Source organism: Mustela putorius, unplaced genomic scaffold (genome assembly GCF_011764305.1).
Source record: "Mustela putorius furo isolate JIRA1106 unplaced genomic scaffold, ASM1176430v1.1 tig00000145_pilon_pilon_pilon, whole genome shotgun sequence".
Classification (NCBI taxonomy): domain Eukaryota; kingdom Metazoa; phylum Chordata; class Mammalia; order Carnivora; family Mustelidae; genus Mustela; species Mustela putorius.
The window spans coordinates 18,972,116-18,989,374 of record NW_025421294.1 but is presented as its reverse complement, the minus strand read 5'-3'; the positions used below and the strand labels follow the sequence as shown (position 1 = coordinate 18,989,374).

Here is a 17,259-nt window from a genome sequence, read left to right as displayed (position 1 = left end):
TATATGTTCACTGTTGCTTTTTTTCCTGTAAGTTTGAAAATGTTCCAAAGTTAATGTTGAGAGTAAGGAGTGAATATTGCTGCAATGGCTGACCTGGCCTAAGTGATACTATCTGTCTACCCCCGGAGTCAGAAGTGGACTGACTTCTATCTGTGCTGGAGAGGTGTAGACCCTTGGAAGGAGAGCACGGTATCCTTGCCTAACGACTACTGAATGAACACTGTGGGTAACCAAAAGACAAATCTGCATGTGGAAGGGCTCTGGTGGTCCCAACCTTACCCTTTACTTTAATCATTGTGTCGGAAATCATGTGATATCTTGATAAACCTCCTATCTTTGACTCTGTCTGGAGATAAGAAAGGGCCCAGTCTAATAACTTTTAACCTTTGTAGAACCAGAAGGGATTCTAGAATCTGCCCTTCCAGTTTGTAATCCCTATTCTGTTGCTTAGGTGTTGTAGAAAACAGAGATTTCTCATGTCCAAAAGCTAGGGATCCCCTCTACCGACTCAGAGCAAAGAAATCAAAACAAATATTCCCAGAAACTCTTGCTGCATATGCTGTATTAATATCAGGTTTACTCCTAGATTTAGGGTAGGCCCTGTATCTGAGGAAACTTGGGTTTGAGTCATCTATCTGGAAATGCAGTACTCTGACCTACCAGTGTCTGTAGGGAAAGAAGTCACCTGTGACTGTGTTGGATAAATTTTCCTCCCACCCCTGCGAGAGGCATTGCAGGAATTAATAAGATCATTACAGTGCCACTTGCCTCAATTTGCCTGAAGGACAAATGGACTAGAATTGAAAGGAATGAATTTTGTACAGTGACTCACTGTCTGGTTATCCTTTCTCCTGGGCAGGGTCCTGCTCTAGCAGCAGAACCTTACAAGCTCCAGCTTTGGAATCATGTGTACTGAACCAAGGAATTTCTCATTTGCAGTTTTCCAAAGCATAGAAGAACAAGGTTCCCTCCTTTGATGGAGCTATGCCAGTATTTCCAAAGACATGGAGCGGATGTCAGAGGGGGTGGGGTGGGCAGAGGAATAGAGAAAGTCTTTTTCTGTTTAAAATTACAATTTTTGTCTGGCGAATGGGGAGGTGATGGGCTAGTGAGTTCATACCCACTTTTTAATGTTACATTGGTGTGAAGCCAGGAAATGTTAAAGCCAGAAGACTCCTCGCACTGTGATCTGACCACATCCTACATATGTGTCAGCTCATATGCCATCTACTTAATGTTGTGCATTTGCTATCAAGTGAGCTTGTGTTTTTTTTCTGTTGCCCTTAAAATTTTCCTGAAATACTCTTTTTACTCGGACATTACTTAGATTTCATTTTTCCTCTTTTGCGTCCAGGTTTGTTTATATTGGCTGTAACTCTGATCTTGGGTTGAAAGCTAGGGAAGTTGCTTATAGGGGTTTTTAGGATTTCTGAATATGAAATGCAAGGAAATTGCATAATGTTGCAGCATTTCCTCTTCTTGTTGCTCGCTTGTTACCCAAAATACAGTAGTTCCTTCTAGAAGCTTGAAGGAATTTGGCAGGTCTTACCCTCTGATGGTCTATTGTCGGTCTAGAGAGTTAGTGTTATCCTGACTTGAGGTTGAATTTTTCTTGAGGTCAAACAACAAAGCTTCCTGAATTATAACTATGGCAACAGTGTTTATATAACAGGCAAATCACAGTGTTATTGGGGAGGAGGAGCACTCACAACAATCAGTGTTAGTAACTCCAGAAACACTGCACTCATGCTTAAAATTCATCAGGACCAGAAATAACTTAAAATAGATAATCCACCCCTTGACTCTATATTTACATGTGACCAACCACCTACATGCCCCCAGGAAGACCAATTTCATCTTTTCCCTTAAAATTATATGATCTTAAATTGAACATTCTCACAGGAAGTGTGTTAAGTGTTAGCGACACTCAAAGTGTGAAAGCATCACTCTAAGGATAATTTCTTCATCAAGGTCTTTATGGTCGACTTCCAGCCCACTGAGAATGACTGAAAGAAGGTTCATCCTTTGTCTTGAGCTCCTTTTTCCCCCAATCAGGAGTGACTTCTTAGACACTAACCATATGCATAACATTGTGTTTGATGCCAGGCAGACCCTATAGAAATGTAAGACTGCATCGGTCATAGGAATTTATTTGTAAATTAGAAATAATGGAAAATAAGAAACTGTATTTTGAAGTATTAACCTGTGTAGAATAGACTGTCAGAACAGTGAGAGGCCAAGGTAGTTGGGGGGGGGGGGTGTGTTCTGCAACCATGAAGTCAGTCAGACCATCTTTATGGACGTAGCAGAAAGGGAAATAGCATTTTTGAGTACTTGCAGGCACTGTGAGGTTATTTTAGTTCTCCTAAGACCCCCTCGAAGTATTCTTACTTACCTCCACTTTATAAGAAAACATACTCAGGGGGCACTTGGGTGGCTCTCTCAGTTAAGCGTCTGACTCCTGATAGTAGCTCTGGTCATGATCTCAGGGTTGTGAGAATGAGTCCTGCATTGGGCTCTGCACTCAGCAGGGAGTCTTCTGGAGATTCTCTACCTTTCTCTCTCCATCTGCCCCTCTCCCTGCTGTCTCTCTCTCAAATAAATAAATAAAAATAAAATCTTAACAAATAAGAAAACTCAGAAAAGTTAAATTGCCATGCAAAATCACATAGTGAAATCACATAGTTAAAATATGGTAGAACCAACTGTCCAGGGCCATAGCACTCACTACTCTGTCCACCACCCTGCTTCGCCTGACGTTGGGCCATTTCCCCCAACCTGGAATCCACTGAAGGCTTGTACAGATGAGAGGATAGGATCACAATAATTAAATCTCAAATGAAGCTGCATTTGTCAGCCCAGAAATGCTCAGGGCCACCTTCTAGATGAAATGGAGCTTAGTCTTATGTGTCAAGATGACATTCAGCCAGTTGCCCTGCTCTTCTGGACCATGAAGAACTCTTAACTTTCAGTTATTTGTATCCCTCTGAAATCTGCTGTCCTAGGACTCCACCTTGACTTTCATCCCTGTTTGCAAAAGTGAGTCTTGTCATTCTTCTACGTGACAGCCCTTTGAGTATTTGAAGACTGTATTGTGATCTCTTGATGGGTTTTCTTCAGCAGAAAGAGAGCAGAGCCATCAAGACCAGGTAGAAGACCAATACCACAGTGCCAACAAGTGGTCTAAACCTGGCTGAGGGCAGTAGAAGAAGAAATGGGGATGAGGAATAGATTTAAGGAATATGATAGTGACAGAATTGATAAACTGGTTCTGGTGACTCCCCAGGGAGAATGAGGATGGTATCCATGTGGAATGTGGATGCTAAGATGGTAGAAGTGGCAGGTGTCTAGAGAACTTTGTTTTCCCCCAGTATTACTGAGGAATTATACAAGAAGTAAGCCATTTATATTCTTAGGTACAAAGCAGCTGGAAATGCTTGAACAAATGGGAAAGAAAGTGTATTTTTTCTGTCATCGTTGTCATAATCAGGTTGAACAGCAAGTAGTTGTTCGTATACACTAGTATGCTGGTGTGTTGATATGCAATAAGGTTTGAATGGCCATCAGATTCTTTTTCCAGTTGGCTTCAGGAGCACAGCCATTTGGTCACTCTTTGCTGGGACATTTTCCAAGAGACTGCCGTGTGTCTGTGGTACCTCTTTTGTAAAGGAGAGAGGAGACTTAGTACCCTGAGGTATAGTAAGCCATTCCTTGGTTTGCAATTTACAACTTCCTGGTGACACCCTTTTGAGTTTTGACAGCCTCGAGTTAAGCCAAATAATGTAAATCCGCTTTATAATGCCTCATAATAAGGCCTGAATTGTATATTTTCATTCTAGTCTAATGTAGAGATTCCTGGAACATTCCAGATACTTAGAAGAATGACATATAGGACCTCAGCAATGTTAGATCTGCTTACCTTTTCTGTCTGGTCAGTGCATCCGGGCACTGTCTTCATCACCTCCAACATGGTGGGGGGCACCCGGGTGGCTCAGTCAGTTAAGCATCTGCCTTCAGCTCAGGTCATGATCCCCGGGTCCTGGGATTGAGTCCTGCATCCTGTTCTCTGCTCAGTGAAGAGCCTCCTTCTCCCTCTGCCTCTATCTATTGCTCTGCCCATTTTGCTCTCTTTTGCACACACTCTTTCTCTCTCTGTCAAATAAATAAAATGAAAAATAAAAAATAAATTAAATAAATAAAATAAAATAAATTAAGTTTCTCCTTTATTCTTCTTCTCAAAAACTGTTCACCAGTCACTCTTTATTGAGTGGCCTGCAGTGTTCTAGTCACTGAGCCTTCTTTACATGTGATTCTGAGCCGAAGGCAGACACTTAATGACTGAGCCACCCAGGCGCCCCTACATGTGATTCTGGAGGATGCAAGAGCAAGGTTTTCACATTTGTTTAGGAATAAGTCATCAGAAAGAGCCATCAGATACATTTTTATTGACTTGACTTTTAAGAGAGCCCCTCTAAGCCAGGAAATGTGATGCTGGTAGTGGTAAGGGGTGAGCGGAAGGGAGCATTGCTAGGTGATAAAGAGAAAAGCAGCAGCAGCCATTTACTTCCATTCCCTCCAGTGCATCAGGCTGGGATGATGAGAGGCACTCTTCCAATGGGAGGAGGAGGAAGAGCCAGTACCTAGCTCCAGAGCTCTGCCCTCTCCAGTTGAGACACACCCTTCTTTACTGCAAGGTATTCAAATCGATTTTATCTCTCCATGCTTAAAATTCAAACAGTTCCTTCTCAAAGCTATTCCAAGTGTAGCTTGTGGCCTACTGTGACAAGAGGGTCTCTCCTTGATCTAAAAAATGCATGTCCACTATTAAGTGGCATTCTACAGACAAAGGTTGTCTTACTAGTAAATTCTGAGGAGTGTCACTTAAAATTTCTAAATTTAACCTGTTAATAAGAGTTTGACAAGAATGTAGCACTCTACTAAGAAATCTGTCTGCCACATGGTGCTTGGTAGTGCTGGCCAGTTCTCTGTGTATATGCTCAGAGTTTCAGGGAAGCATGTTTTTTGGGCATCCTGAAGTGTCTCAGGCTGGTTGTGGTTTTCAATTACTGCTATGCTTGTATTAATTGGAAGTTTGTGGAATTACTGTTATGTTTAAATTGGGTGGAAATTTTGTTCTTACATAATGGTTGCATTGTTGCCACTTTAATTACTGCTTAGCTTCTTTTGAGTTCTTTGTTAATTGCCAGGGTTTTGTTTTGTTTTCCGCTAGGAAGTGGAACTGAGTGGGGAAGTTGCATGAAGTTGGGGTTGAGCACAGCTAGTCTAGAGCACTCTGCCACTTGTTAGCTTTGTAATCTTTGTAAAGTTATTTAACCTACATAGTGCTGTGAAGTGGAGGCAGTGCTGTTACCCTGTAGGCTTCAGGATGAAATAAAATTATTTATCTCAGTGCTTAGTATGGTGCATGGCACATAATTGGTGAAAAAGTGGTTGAACAAGTGGTTGGTGGTAGGTGGTTACTTTTGTTTCTGACTGCTGTTTTTAAAAAGATTGAGAACCCATTCCTTTGTAAGTTGGTTTTGGATGGTTATTTCTTTTCCTTGCTCTTAGTCCCTTACTCAGTTTCAGTTGGTTAAATTGAAATGCTGATGAGCTCAGTGTTACTTACTCCCTCAAACTACATTCCCATCCTTAGCCTTTTATCCCAGAAGGGGATACATGTGAAGAGAATTAATGAGGAAGATAAAAATAATGGTGGTGGAATTTTATCTTTATGGAACTCAAGTGGGACATGGAATCAGTATTCTCTGCTTGTGTTAAATGTTTTATATCTATTATCTCATTTAATTTTCACAACACCCCTAAGAGGTAGGGAATATTAATGTCCTCCTTTTATAGGTGGTGTGATTAAGGTTTAGAGATGGTAAGTGACGGGAGAAAGTGTATTAATTGAATTAGTCTTCATAGGAGCCATAATTCAGGGACTGTTTAGTGACCCGTGTCCCCTTGAATTAAAACAGGAGAGTTATGTTCTCTCCTTTTAAGACAAAGCTTGCTTGAAAGCTTGCAAACTTGACATAATTCTGCTAATCAATCATAAGACAGAAGACATGGCCAAAGAGACCATTTATTTCAGGAAGTTGGCCTCACCTCTTTACTTTATTCAGTATTACACTAGTGGGCCACCAAAAGCTTTGTAGAAGAATATTTCCCCTGAAACTAATATAACAAGGTATAATAGTTATACTTGAATAATAATGAAAAGATATCCCCAGGTTTATAAAATTTTTTTAAATTATAAAATTAAAAAAAAAAAGAAAAATACATTTGCAAGAAAAGAGAGAGAGAGAGAAGATATCCCCAGAACAGAATGACCATTTTTCAAGGTGAATTAGAGAGAGAGAGAGAAGATATCCCCAGAACAGAATGACTATTTTTCAAGGTGAATTGCATACTCTCAGCTTCTGCCAGTATGGGAGCTATTTATGAACTTATAGACTTCTGGTTTTGCTTGGTAGTAATGCACATTTGCTACTGCTTGGAAAAGTAAAAGAGTATTGTAACCTCCCTGTAGAGGCAAGATAGAATAGGAAGCCTCTCACTTGCTCTCTGTCCTTGGACAAACTGTATAACCTCTCTAGACCTCAGGTTTCACATCTGCAAAATGGGAACAGTCCTGGTACTTATACCATAAGGTGGTTAAAAAGATTCAATGATGTGTGTAGTACTTGGTAAGTTAAACAAAGTGCTGCCATCATTTAGTGCTGCCATCTGGCCTCTGTGGTGGTGAGGCTTCTCCCGCACCCTGGGCCTTCCTTACTGGGCCATGTAGTCACACAGTTCTGACGGGCATGGTTTGTTAGGTTTATTTAAACCCCCCCCCCCAAAAAAAAACTCATTGTCTTTGGCTCATAAACTAGCAGAGATGAATGGCCTGGCCTCAGAGTATTGGGCAGCACATGCTTCTGACACCTTTGGCTCATTGATCACACCTGTCTGATTTGGGGAATGCTTGGGTGTTGCACACACGGGCTTTCCTGAGACCCAGGAAACTTTGAAGGGAAGTACTTTGGTGCAATTCTCCTCCTAATAAAGGAGAGCTAAAAGTCTTGCATTTTGTTCTTCTTTCTGGATTTGCCATTTATAAACAGGAGTAAGTTTCTCTCAGAATGTTTAAATTTAATGGACAGAATGAATTAGTCAGGATGCTGCAAAATAAAAGTACTTGACAAGGTAGCGTTTCTTCCCTTGCACTTGGCTTACCTGGCTTTCCAAGGTTAGTGGAATAGTTTGCTGGTCCTAGCTTTTATGAGGCTGCCTATTTCACTCACAGGTCACAACATCCTGCAGGATTGCATTGCTGCCCCTCTGCCCCTCCTCATCTCCCTCGCCTCTCTACTATGCACTGATTGCCGATTGCACCAGTCTTCTCCCCTCCAAAAGGCTGTGTGCCTGGATCACAGTCTTTTGACTCCTCATCTCTAGAACTTTTAAGCATAAAAACTGATGCCTTTGCCTCAAGTACAGAAACCCTTTTCTTTAATCCTCATCCTCCTGACTTTCAAATAGTGGCTGTGCCTCTTTAGTCTTCTTTAGGAAATCAGTAATAATGAAATGGAGTGATTTGTCTTAGAGTTTGATCATTTGAAACCTTCTTGGCCAATTCCTTTAATTTACAGATGAGGCAGTAGAGGCCCAGACAGGGTGAGAACCTTACCCAGTGACAGAAGTCAACTGAAGGGCCAGGTTGGAAATCTCCTGACCAGCCATTTCCACACACACTTGCTAGCAGGTAGAAATCTCTTTTAGGGTTTCTTTTAGGGTTTCATGCTCGGCTCACTGTCTCTAGAGGTTAAATAAGTGGTTCTTGGCCAAGAGTAGCCATCAGAATCATTTGGAATAGTAGGTAGGTAGGTAGGTAGGTGGATAGATAGATGATAGATAGATGGATATGAACATATGTACATACAAACATACTTATGATGGCCAGATTTACCCTATGCCTTTTCGTATATAAAGAATTAAAATCACCAAAGAGAGATTTGGAAAACTATGTTTACCCCCCTTAAAAAAGAGGGTTTATCTTACTTACTAATGTCACCACATCAGGGATTGGTAAAATGCCTTATAGACCAAATGCAGCACATCACCCTCTTTTTGTATAACCTGTGAGCTAAATGTGACATTTATAGATGAACATTTGCATTTGATTTGATAGGAAATACTAACTTTGAACCCTAATTAAGTCAAATGTTATCCTCCTTCTGTAAAACCAACAAACAAATAAAACCCAATTCTTTTGATTGGTGGATCTACATTTCAAAAATTATACTCCTTGGAGGAGAGATTCCACGGGATTCTGATGGCCGCTCTTGGTTGAGAACCACTTACTTAACCTCTAGAGGAAATGAATCAAGCATCTCTGAAAAGAGACCCTTGGAACTCTAAAAGGGATTCTAACCTGTGATGAATATTATACCTATATTATACCTATATATTACCTATATTTCAATTTCAAAAAATTGCTATGTTTTAAATTTTATCAACCAAAAATTTGTGGAAATTCACTTTTTCTCTTGTTAAACAAGCATCTACATAATATTGCTTTTGTTTCTTGGCCCACAAAATCTAAAATATTTTCTATCTGGCTCTTCGTAGGAGAAGCTTGCTGATTCTTGCAGTATGTCATTACGTGTTTTACATTGGGGTATTTTCTCTTTTTCTCTATTAGACCACTTTTCCCTTTTATGATTTCTATAAATAATTTAAGGGTTTTACATTGTAAAAGTGACATATTTTCCTTACAACTTTCAAATTTAAAAACCATATAAAGCAGAATGTGAATGATTCCATTTCCCAGTGTTAACACTTAACAGTTTATAATGTATCTTTGTCCTGACTTTGCCATTTACTAGCTGTGAGACCTTAGTTAACCTAAGACTCAAATTCTCCATCTGTAATACATTGATGAGTTCCTACTCAATTGAATTGTTGTATAGATAATTTGAGATCATTCATGTGACTTGCTCAACATGTTGCTTGGTGCCCAGTAAAAGCTTAATGATTGTAACTATTTAAAACGTTTCTTCTTTTTAATTTAAATATGCACATGAGGTTTTTTATTTAAAATAATATGATCTGTTTTAAAGTTAAGTTGCACAGGTGATTCTGATATTTATATATCGCAATACCCGAAGTAAATACTGGGAAGCAGGTAATTTTAGAGAGGGTTCATGTTTGGAGGCCAGAAATTGCCTTCCATTTTATAGCATAAGTTAGGGAAAGGGGGCAGGTAATGATTTTATTATTTGAACCTGTAGGGAGGTATAAAATTCACACAAGTAAATGTTTATTTCTATTTTCCAGGTCTACAATTCGAACAAAGACAGCCAGAGTGAAGGGAGTAAGTATGTCCCTTAGATGATTTTCTACAGCTGGGGTTGGGATTGAGCTTTAAAAGTTGGTATGCTGGGGAAGAACCACCAGAGGGTACTGTGGGCATGTTGGGTCTGCCCCATTTCCCTGGTGTAGTCAGTTGCTTCCATCCTGAGTTACCATTTCAGAAACTCCAGGATATTTCAATGAGCCTGACTGGCAAGACCGTAGTGACACCTTGCATTTTATAACCTTTCACACTTGACAAAGCATTTTCATGTATATTATCTCAGTTAACCCTAGGTCTTGAGAATGTAGTTCCAGTAACCACTTAAAAGCTACTTGCTTGAGTACTATGCAGCTTCCCAAGAATCTTATCCTAAGGGAAAGCCAGAATTGCCTCCTACACAGTCTTGTTCAAGGGACTGGTTAGGCAACAACTATCTTAGTGATTGCTTAGTAACTGTGTGTTCTTTGTTACCTTTTTGAAGAGGAAGGAGTAGAGTTGGTAAAGTCTGTAATAATATTCCTCTTTGATGGGAATGACCCTGGGCAGCCTCTGTAGAATATACAGCACATTTCCCCTGCTGCTGGCTCTGAGCACTCTGGTTAATCATAATTTCCAAGAACATTTATAACCTTGTAAAGACTATGGGATTAAAATGAAAAGGCCCTGCTAGTGTTAGGGATGTTGATGTCCTTGGTGCCTAGGAGTATGAACCAGTTCCTTCCAGGTTGCTAGCAAGAGTGCGAAGGAAATCCTGTCCCCTTGCCTCAGATTTGCTTCGTAAAATCCACTGGGAGAAACATTCAAAGAGCCCTCCTGTGAATTCCAGTGATGTCAAAAAAAATCAGTAAAGCACTATTTCTCCATATGGACAAAAGGATGAAGTATTTTTGCGTGTGTTAAATTCATTAAAGGACAGAGATTTTCCTTTCATTCTTTCCAAAATACAGATTTTGACCAGGAGTTTTATATAAAATATTAGGTAATTTGGAGTGGTTGGTATTGGTAGGTTAAGAGGCCTTTAGAAGAGGGAAAATATTTTTTCTTTTTTTTCCTTCAAGAATTGAATAAGGGAAATTTTTTTCAGGGAAACAAGTGCTTCTCCCTGCCTCTGTATCCCCTGGTGGGATTGTTTCAATATATCTGAAATCAATTATGGCTAACGTATTCTAAGATAACAGTAGCAAAAACCACAGTAATAAAAATGAAGGAAAATGGAAGGCTGTTGAGTAACTTTCAGTAAGGTAAGAAGAGCTGAAGAGCCAGGCTTGAAAGCGCACCAGCTCTGGAGCCCAGGAACCAATAAGAAAGGGTCTTCTGAATAATATCTGCAGGATGACTAAGCCCTAAACTGTTTTTTAGTACCTGCCTCACTCTTCTGAAGATTCAGATTCCTAGAAAGATAACAACAGGTTGGTCTAGCTTAGGCTGATGCAGGGGAAAACAAAACTGTTACTGACAGTTTTAAGAGTATTGTATAAAATGGGAGCAAGGTAGTTTTCCACTGGGAAATCAGGGAAACCACCAGAACAAGAGAGGATAGATGGTCAAGCAGACTTAAATAACATGCCCATGTAATGCCCCAGCCTGGGACACACTATTCTATAATGAATGACCCCAGAACTCTGAGGCATGGGATACGTAAGAGTGACTACCAACCAGAAGTTTGCTTGTGACTTTTTTTTTTTTTAAAGATTTATTTATTTGACAGAGAGAAATCACAAGTAGACAGAGAGGCAGCCAGAGAGAGAGAGAGGGAAGCAGGCTCCCTGCTAAGCAGAGAGCCCGATGCGGGACTCGATCCCAGGACCCTGAGATCATGACCTGAGCTGAAGGCAGCGGCTTAATCCACTGAGCCACCCAGGCGCCCCTGCTTGTGACTTTTGATAAACCTTCTCCTCTCTGCTTGAGATCAGTGTCAATAGATTTGAAAAATGACCCTGATTCTCTGGGTGTGCATGCCATCTGGTTATACCGTTCTGTAGGGCCTTTGGGGAATATGTATTGGAAGCTAGTATCCTTTGAACCAGTGATTTATCCTAAAGAAGTAGACCAAAGTACAAAAATGTTTGTGCAACAAGGAGGTGAACTGGAGCATTGGTAATAATAACGAAGAGAGACAATTAGATGTGCAATAGGAAGTTGATTAAATATATCAAGATGTGGGGTGCCTGGTGGCTCAGTCAGTTAGTGCCTAACTCTTGGTTTTGGCTCAGGTCATGATGTCAGGGTGGAGCCTCGTGTTGGTCTCTGTGCTCATTGTAGTCTGTTTGAGATTCTCCCTCTCCTTCTGCTTCTTCACATTCCCTTTCTCCCCCTCTCTCTCAAGTAAATAAATAAACTCTTAAAAAAAATCAAGATATTGTGTAGTCTTTAAAAAGAACAAGGGCAATCTAGGTGTATTTGTGGAAATGGTGCCCTCGGTATCTTATTTTTTTGTTGTTGTTTTGTTTTAATTTGACAGAGCACACAAGCAGAGGGAGAAGAGAGGCAGGGGGCTGATGTGGGGCTCGAACATAGGATGCTGGGATCATGACCTAAGCCAAAGGCAGACACTTAACTGACTGAGCCACCCAGGCACTCCACACAGTATATCGTTAATTGAGGTTTAAAAAATCACGTTACAGAGCAATGTTCTTAGTAAGATATTTGAATTCTCTAGATATATTGATAGAAAAAAGTCTGGAAAGACCTTGATCATGAAACAGAGTGGATAGAGTATAGATTATTGGGAGAGGCTGACCTTCTGTTTTAAATACTTCTCCATGCTTTGCATTGTCTACAGTGATTATATATTTTAAAATCATAGCTGTTTATCCACCACTTACTATGTTTACGAATGTTTTATGCATATGAGCTTAAAACACTTGAAACACTGTGAGATAGGCACTTTCGACCTACTTTGTATATTAGGAAATTGAGGTTAGTAAACTCAGGCAGCACAATGTCATCTGAATTCTGTCTAACACTAGAGGTTCTACTGTTAACCACAGAGATACTCTACCTCCCAAAGAAAAGAGCAACACAGAAAGCTCCATTTTGGAGACTACAGACCCATGCAACAGTTTGCTTTTGGCATACCATTATTCACAGAGCCCAGAGAACTGGCTGCCTGGAGTGTCTAATGATTTTTCAATTGTAAAAATTTTTCAATTTTTCAGTGACCCTTTCATTTAGCAAGCTGGAGAGCAAAACGATAGATTAAAACATATTGGCCATTTTTGCAGGAGTGGTTTGGATAGAAACAATTTTTTAAAGTATTATTCCGAAAGTTGTTCTGTTTTCAAGCTGGCAAAACCAGAGCAGTGTTCTGGATTGATACTTTATCACCTCCTCTGACATTGGGACCCCATTTTCCTATCATATGATGCCTTAGCTCCCTCTCTCTTCCGACATAGTTGAACTTCCCGTGTCTGTGGATCAAAATAATTTTTCATTTTCCTTCCACACCCGCCCATGGGCTCAGCTGCCACCACAGGTGGCACTGTTGTCCAGGGTCTGATTGTTCTGCAACCTGATGTTTATACCACCATTGAAACTGTTTTTGAGGGAAGTCAGTCTGACAGGATTTTCAGAGTGTGGCATTGCTCTTTTTGCCTTGAATATCCAAATTCTAAATGTGTAGCCTTTTCCTTTCTAGAAAATGTTTTCATGGGCATTTGAATACCACTATTCTATCCCAGAGTCAGAGCGTTTTGAAGGGCCAGGTAGGAAAAGGAAATTCCTTTGGGGAAACTTCTGAATTTGTTGCTTTGATATTGAAGTTCCTCTCAGGGCATACAGTGCCTGTGGGGTATCAGACAGGTCCATAAATAATGCCTGTCAGCTGCTGGTATTTTCCGAATGGCCCAGTTGTCAGGGAGAGGATGGCAGCCGATAAACAAACACAAATTTCTTTGCAGAGCCTTTTTCCTGTCTTCTTCTCTAGTCTCTGTTTGAATCTCATGTGTAGAGGGATTGCAGGAATCATACTACACAGTTTGCGGCATGGGATCATCACAGGCCCCTTGCTTCATATTTATTGATTCATTCATTTCTTTATTTGTTTGCTTTTAATTCTTTTCACAGCTCCTGTTTCCTTCCTTCAATATAGACCACCACTCTAATGTATACATTAAGTGTATTTTTGAGCAATATTATATCTTTTATCTACCATGAGGGTATGTCATGTTCTCTTTCTTTGCTGCCTCAGCCTTGTATTAGGAGCCATCCCTATTCCTCTGTCTGCTTCTAGACCGTGGCTTCTGTCTGCAGCACCCTCTGTGGTGTATCACACTTTGTATCTGTTTTTACACAGCTGCACACTGTATCTCCTTAGGACTTCAGCTCCTCATGAGCACTAACAGCACCATAGTGAACAACTTTGTATAGCTTGTACATCTCCCTGTGTGAGAATTTCTTTGGGATATATATACCCTTGAGGAGAATTGTTGGCTGATCCAAGGGTGTGAATATACTTAGTTTGGGGGGGTAATTCTCTGGAGTGGTCTGTCAGCAGTCCCATCAGCCCTACATGAGGATTTCTTCATTTCTGCCAACTTATTTGGCTTTTGAATTTTTTGTCAATCATATAAATATGATAGCGCATATTGTTTTGATTTGCATCTGTCTGATAATTGGGATGTTTCATATGCCTTTTGACTGGGTTTCTCCTTCTTTGGATTAACTGTTCATGTCCTTTGCTCAAGTTCTCTTTCATTTGCCACTTTTTTCTTATTGATTTGTGAAGTTTCTTCTATATTTTAAAGAACCATCACTTGTTAGCTGTAGACATTTTAAATACATTTGTCATCTCTTAATATTATTTGTGATTTTCTTACTTGAATGTAAAGCCCTCTTATATATTGAAGTACCCTTTTTTTTTTTTTTAATTTTCACCTTCTGGTTTATGATTTTCAAGTTGTGTTTTTAAAAAGGCCTTTCTAACCCATATTACAAAGATGTGCACCTACCTTTTGTTTCATTAGCTTCATGATTCTGTCTTCTATGTTGAGGATTTTAATCCCACTCATACCTACCATCATATGTGGTGTTTCCTGAAGATCCAGTTTTACTGTTATCCACATGAAGAATCAGCTTTCCGACAAATGTCGGTCTTCTGCTTTTGACTTACAGTGCCAGCTTTACTGTATATTAGGTTTGTATATCTGAGCTCTTTCTCTGGGTTCTTTAAGTTCCTGGCCTGTTTGTTCTAGTAGTAATACCTCTCTGCTTTTCATATAATATCTTTGTGGAAAGTCCTCCATGTCTGCTACTCTAATTTTTAAGGTTTGACTTAGCTGCTTGTGGACCTCTATCCTTGGGTAAATTCTAACATAAGTTTTATAAGTTTCTCAAAAACTTAAAACTTTCCTTTAGATTTGCATTGGATTGTATAGGTTAATTCATAGAAAACTGACATTCTTATAATACTAAGTCATCTCTAAAAGTTTGGAATGTCTTTCCTTTTATTCAGATTGCCTGTGTCCTGTATCAGAGTTTTGGTTTTCTACATAGAGGTCTTGGGTATTCTTAATTAAGTTAATCCCTAAATGTTAAATTCAAAAACCAATCTGCTATTTATGCCAGTTCTATGGGTCTCTTACTGGGAATCCTGTTGCCATCAAGGGACTTGCCCTGGGTTTATTCATGGAATGTCCATAGTATACATCAGTGATACTGAGTTTTCTCTAGCTGTCCAAATTCTTGCCTGCTAGAGAAAGGAAGGGAGAAGATGCGAATAAGAATATTAGAGAAGAAGGAAGTATGGTGTGCTGTTCCTAAGCTGCTTTGCTGATTACACCCCAGTGCTAATAACCTAGACCGCTGATAGCTGTCATGGGTTTGCCCCCTTTCTCATTATGAAGAACAGGACTCTGCGCTGGGCAAGAATCCCTGCTCCCACCCAGCTCTCTGCAGCCCTGTAAGCCACCTTAGTGCATTATCTCCTCATGCTTTAGTGCGTATCTTCTTAGTCTCCAGGTCCTATTGCTTGCCCTGCCTTTGACTGCAGCTGTGAGATTTCCTCTCCAAAGGCTCTGTGAGAATGGGTTTATTCTCCTTTGAAATGAACTCCAGTAGGACTCAGAAGGTGAAACAAAGAAGTGGCCTCTTCTCTGCCAAGGCTGCTGTTGTCCTGTAGTCCCACCTGAGGGATGGTTAGAGAGATGAGAACTTGTCAGAGAGGAAACTCTAGTCCACTGTAAGAGAGTGAGGGAAGGGCAGGCTTTTCTAGTGTGAGTTGATCTCTTCCAAGTTAGAAGTCTTTAAATAATAAATGTCACTACCTACTTAGCTCCAAAAAGATTAGCCTGTTTACAGAAATGCTGCCTTCCCACTGCTTCTCCAGCTGTTTGAAGGCTGAAGGCTGACAGACTGAGCCAGACCCTGAGCTCAGTCTCCTAATCTCAACTCCATAGCTAGCCACTTCACTTAAGTGAATAGTCACTCAAATTCTATAGGTTAATCGGATTATTTCAAAGGTATATGGCCAGATTGCCCAGACGTGCCTTCTTGTGCAGTTCACACTCAGGTCAATATGGACCATCTGGCTTTTCAAGAGGACCTTGCAGTTGATGACGGTGCTTCCTGCTCTTGTTCTATGTGTTCCTGTGTGCTCCTATCTGAACTCTTCACTGGTTTCCCAGCAGGAGTCCTGCCTTCCTGTAGCTCCACATTCAAATAATACCTCTGAAAGTTCTTAAGTACCCATGACGCAGGGCAGTGTGACTGCAGAGAAGGAAAGACTCCTACAAGTAGAACACATGCCTCTACCTTTAAGGAATATATGGTCTGCTTTTGAGGTTCAGACCACGTGGAGTTGATGGCCAGATGGCCCGTCACGTGTGTGGGTGCGTGTCATCGCCATGCTGTCTGCACATGTACCTGATGTGCAGACAGAATGCCCAGAGCCCGTTGGTTAAAGAGTGATCTCAGAATGGGCTTCCACGTAGGCTAGCAAGAGTTAAAAAAAAAATGGGAACGCCCTTCCCTCTTCCCCCAGAAGAAGGAAACACAGCACTTCCTCTGCTTCCAGATGTCAATCCCTTCTTTCCTTCCAGTTTGTTTTTAATCTGGTACTTTTACAGGAATCTTTCGTGTTTGTATAATGCTCAAGAGCTCACTCAGGTTGTTGTTTATACCGGGACATGGTGGGGAACACTGAATCCCCTAAGCAGCTTGAAAAATAGGTATTTTTGCTTATTATAAAAATAATATGAATTCATTATAGGATATGAAGGAAATATAGCAGTAGTTTTCAGAAATTTAATATAAATAATTTCTAATGCCACCCTAGAGATAATTCTTTCTTGTTTTTTTTTTTCTTGGTGTTTTATATGGATTTTGTTAATGCCAATATGTATTTTGGTTCCCTTGGCATTATACTGAATATACTTTCTTTAACCTGCCTTAAATAATTCTCAAGCATTTTTCCATGTCATGAAAATTGTTTATAAATGCCATTTGCAATAGTTGTTTAATACTTTGTCATAGGATTATATCCAAATTTGTTGAACGATTTCCTGTCATTGGACTTGGATGTCCTCTGCAGATTTTTGCTGTTATGAGTAGCATCAGCCTGAGCATGCGTCTACCTCAGTCTTTGCACATACCTCAGATAATTCTCTGTGAGTAGGTCCCGCCTCATGGACTGGAAAGAGCTGTTTCGGTGGAGGATACCATGTGAGTGGTGGGGGTTAGCATGCTGCCACACTGGCTATGGAACATGTCCGTGCTGGGTCTCTCTAAGCTTGCATTGCCTCTTCTGTAACATGGGTGATAAATAACCACACCTGTCTCATGAAGTTGCTAGGATGATTGAAGTTTAGCAAAGTGTCTGGCATATTATTTAATAAATGCCTCATTACTGTTGGCTCTTATCCTTTTCATTATTTGGTCATGCCTATTAGTCTGTCATATAAGAAGGGGGAAGCTCA

At 40.3% G+C, this 17,259-nt stretch overlaps 1 protein-coding gene across 5 annotated transcripts in view; it reads left to right on the top strand.

Annotated features, from left to right (window-relative positions):
• ARHGAP26 (Rho GTPase activating protein 26) overlaps positions 1-17,259 on the top strand; it is a 437,396-nt gene that overhangs the window by 215,454 nt on the left and 204,683 nt on the right. For all 5 annotated transcript variants that reach the window (XM_045075346.1, XM_045075348.1, XM_045075347.1 and 2 more), the window contains exon 12: positions 9,328-9,364. In XM_045075346.1, coding sequence (XP_044931281.1) covers positions 9,328-9,364 — 37 coding nt within the window. The remainder of the gene's footprint in view (positions 1-9,327; positions 9,365-17,259) is intronic.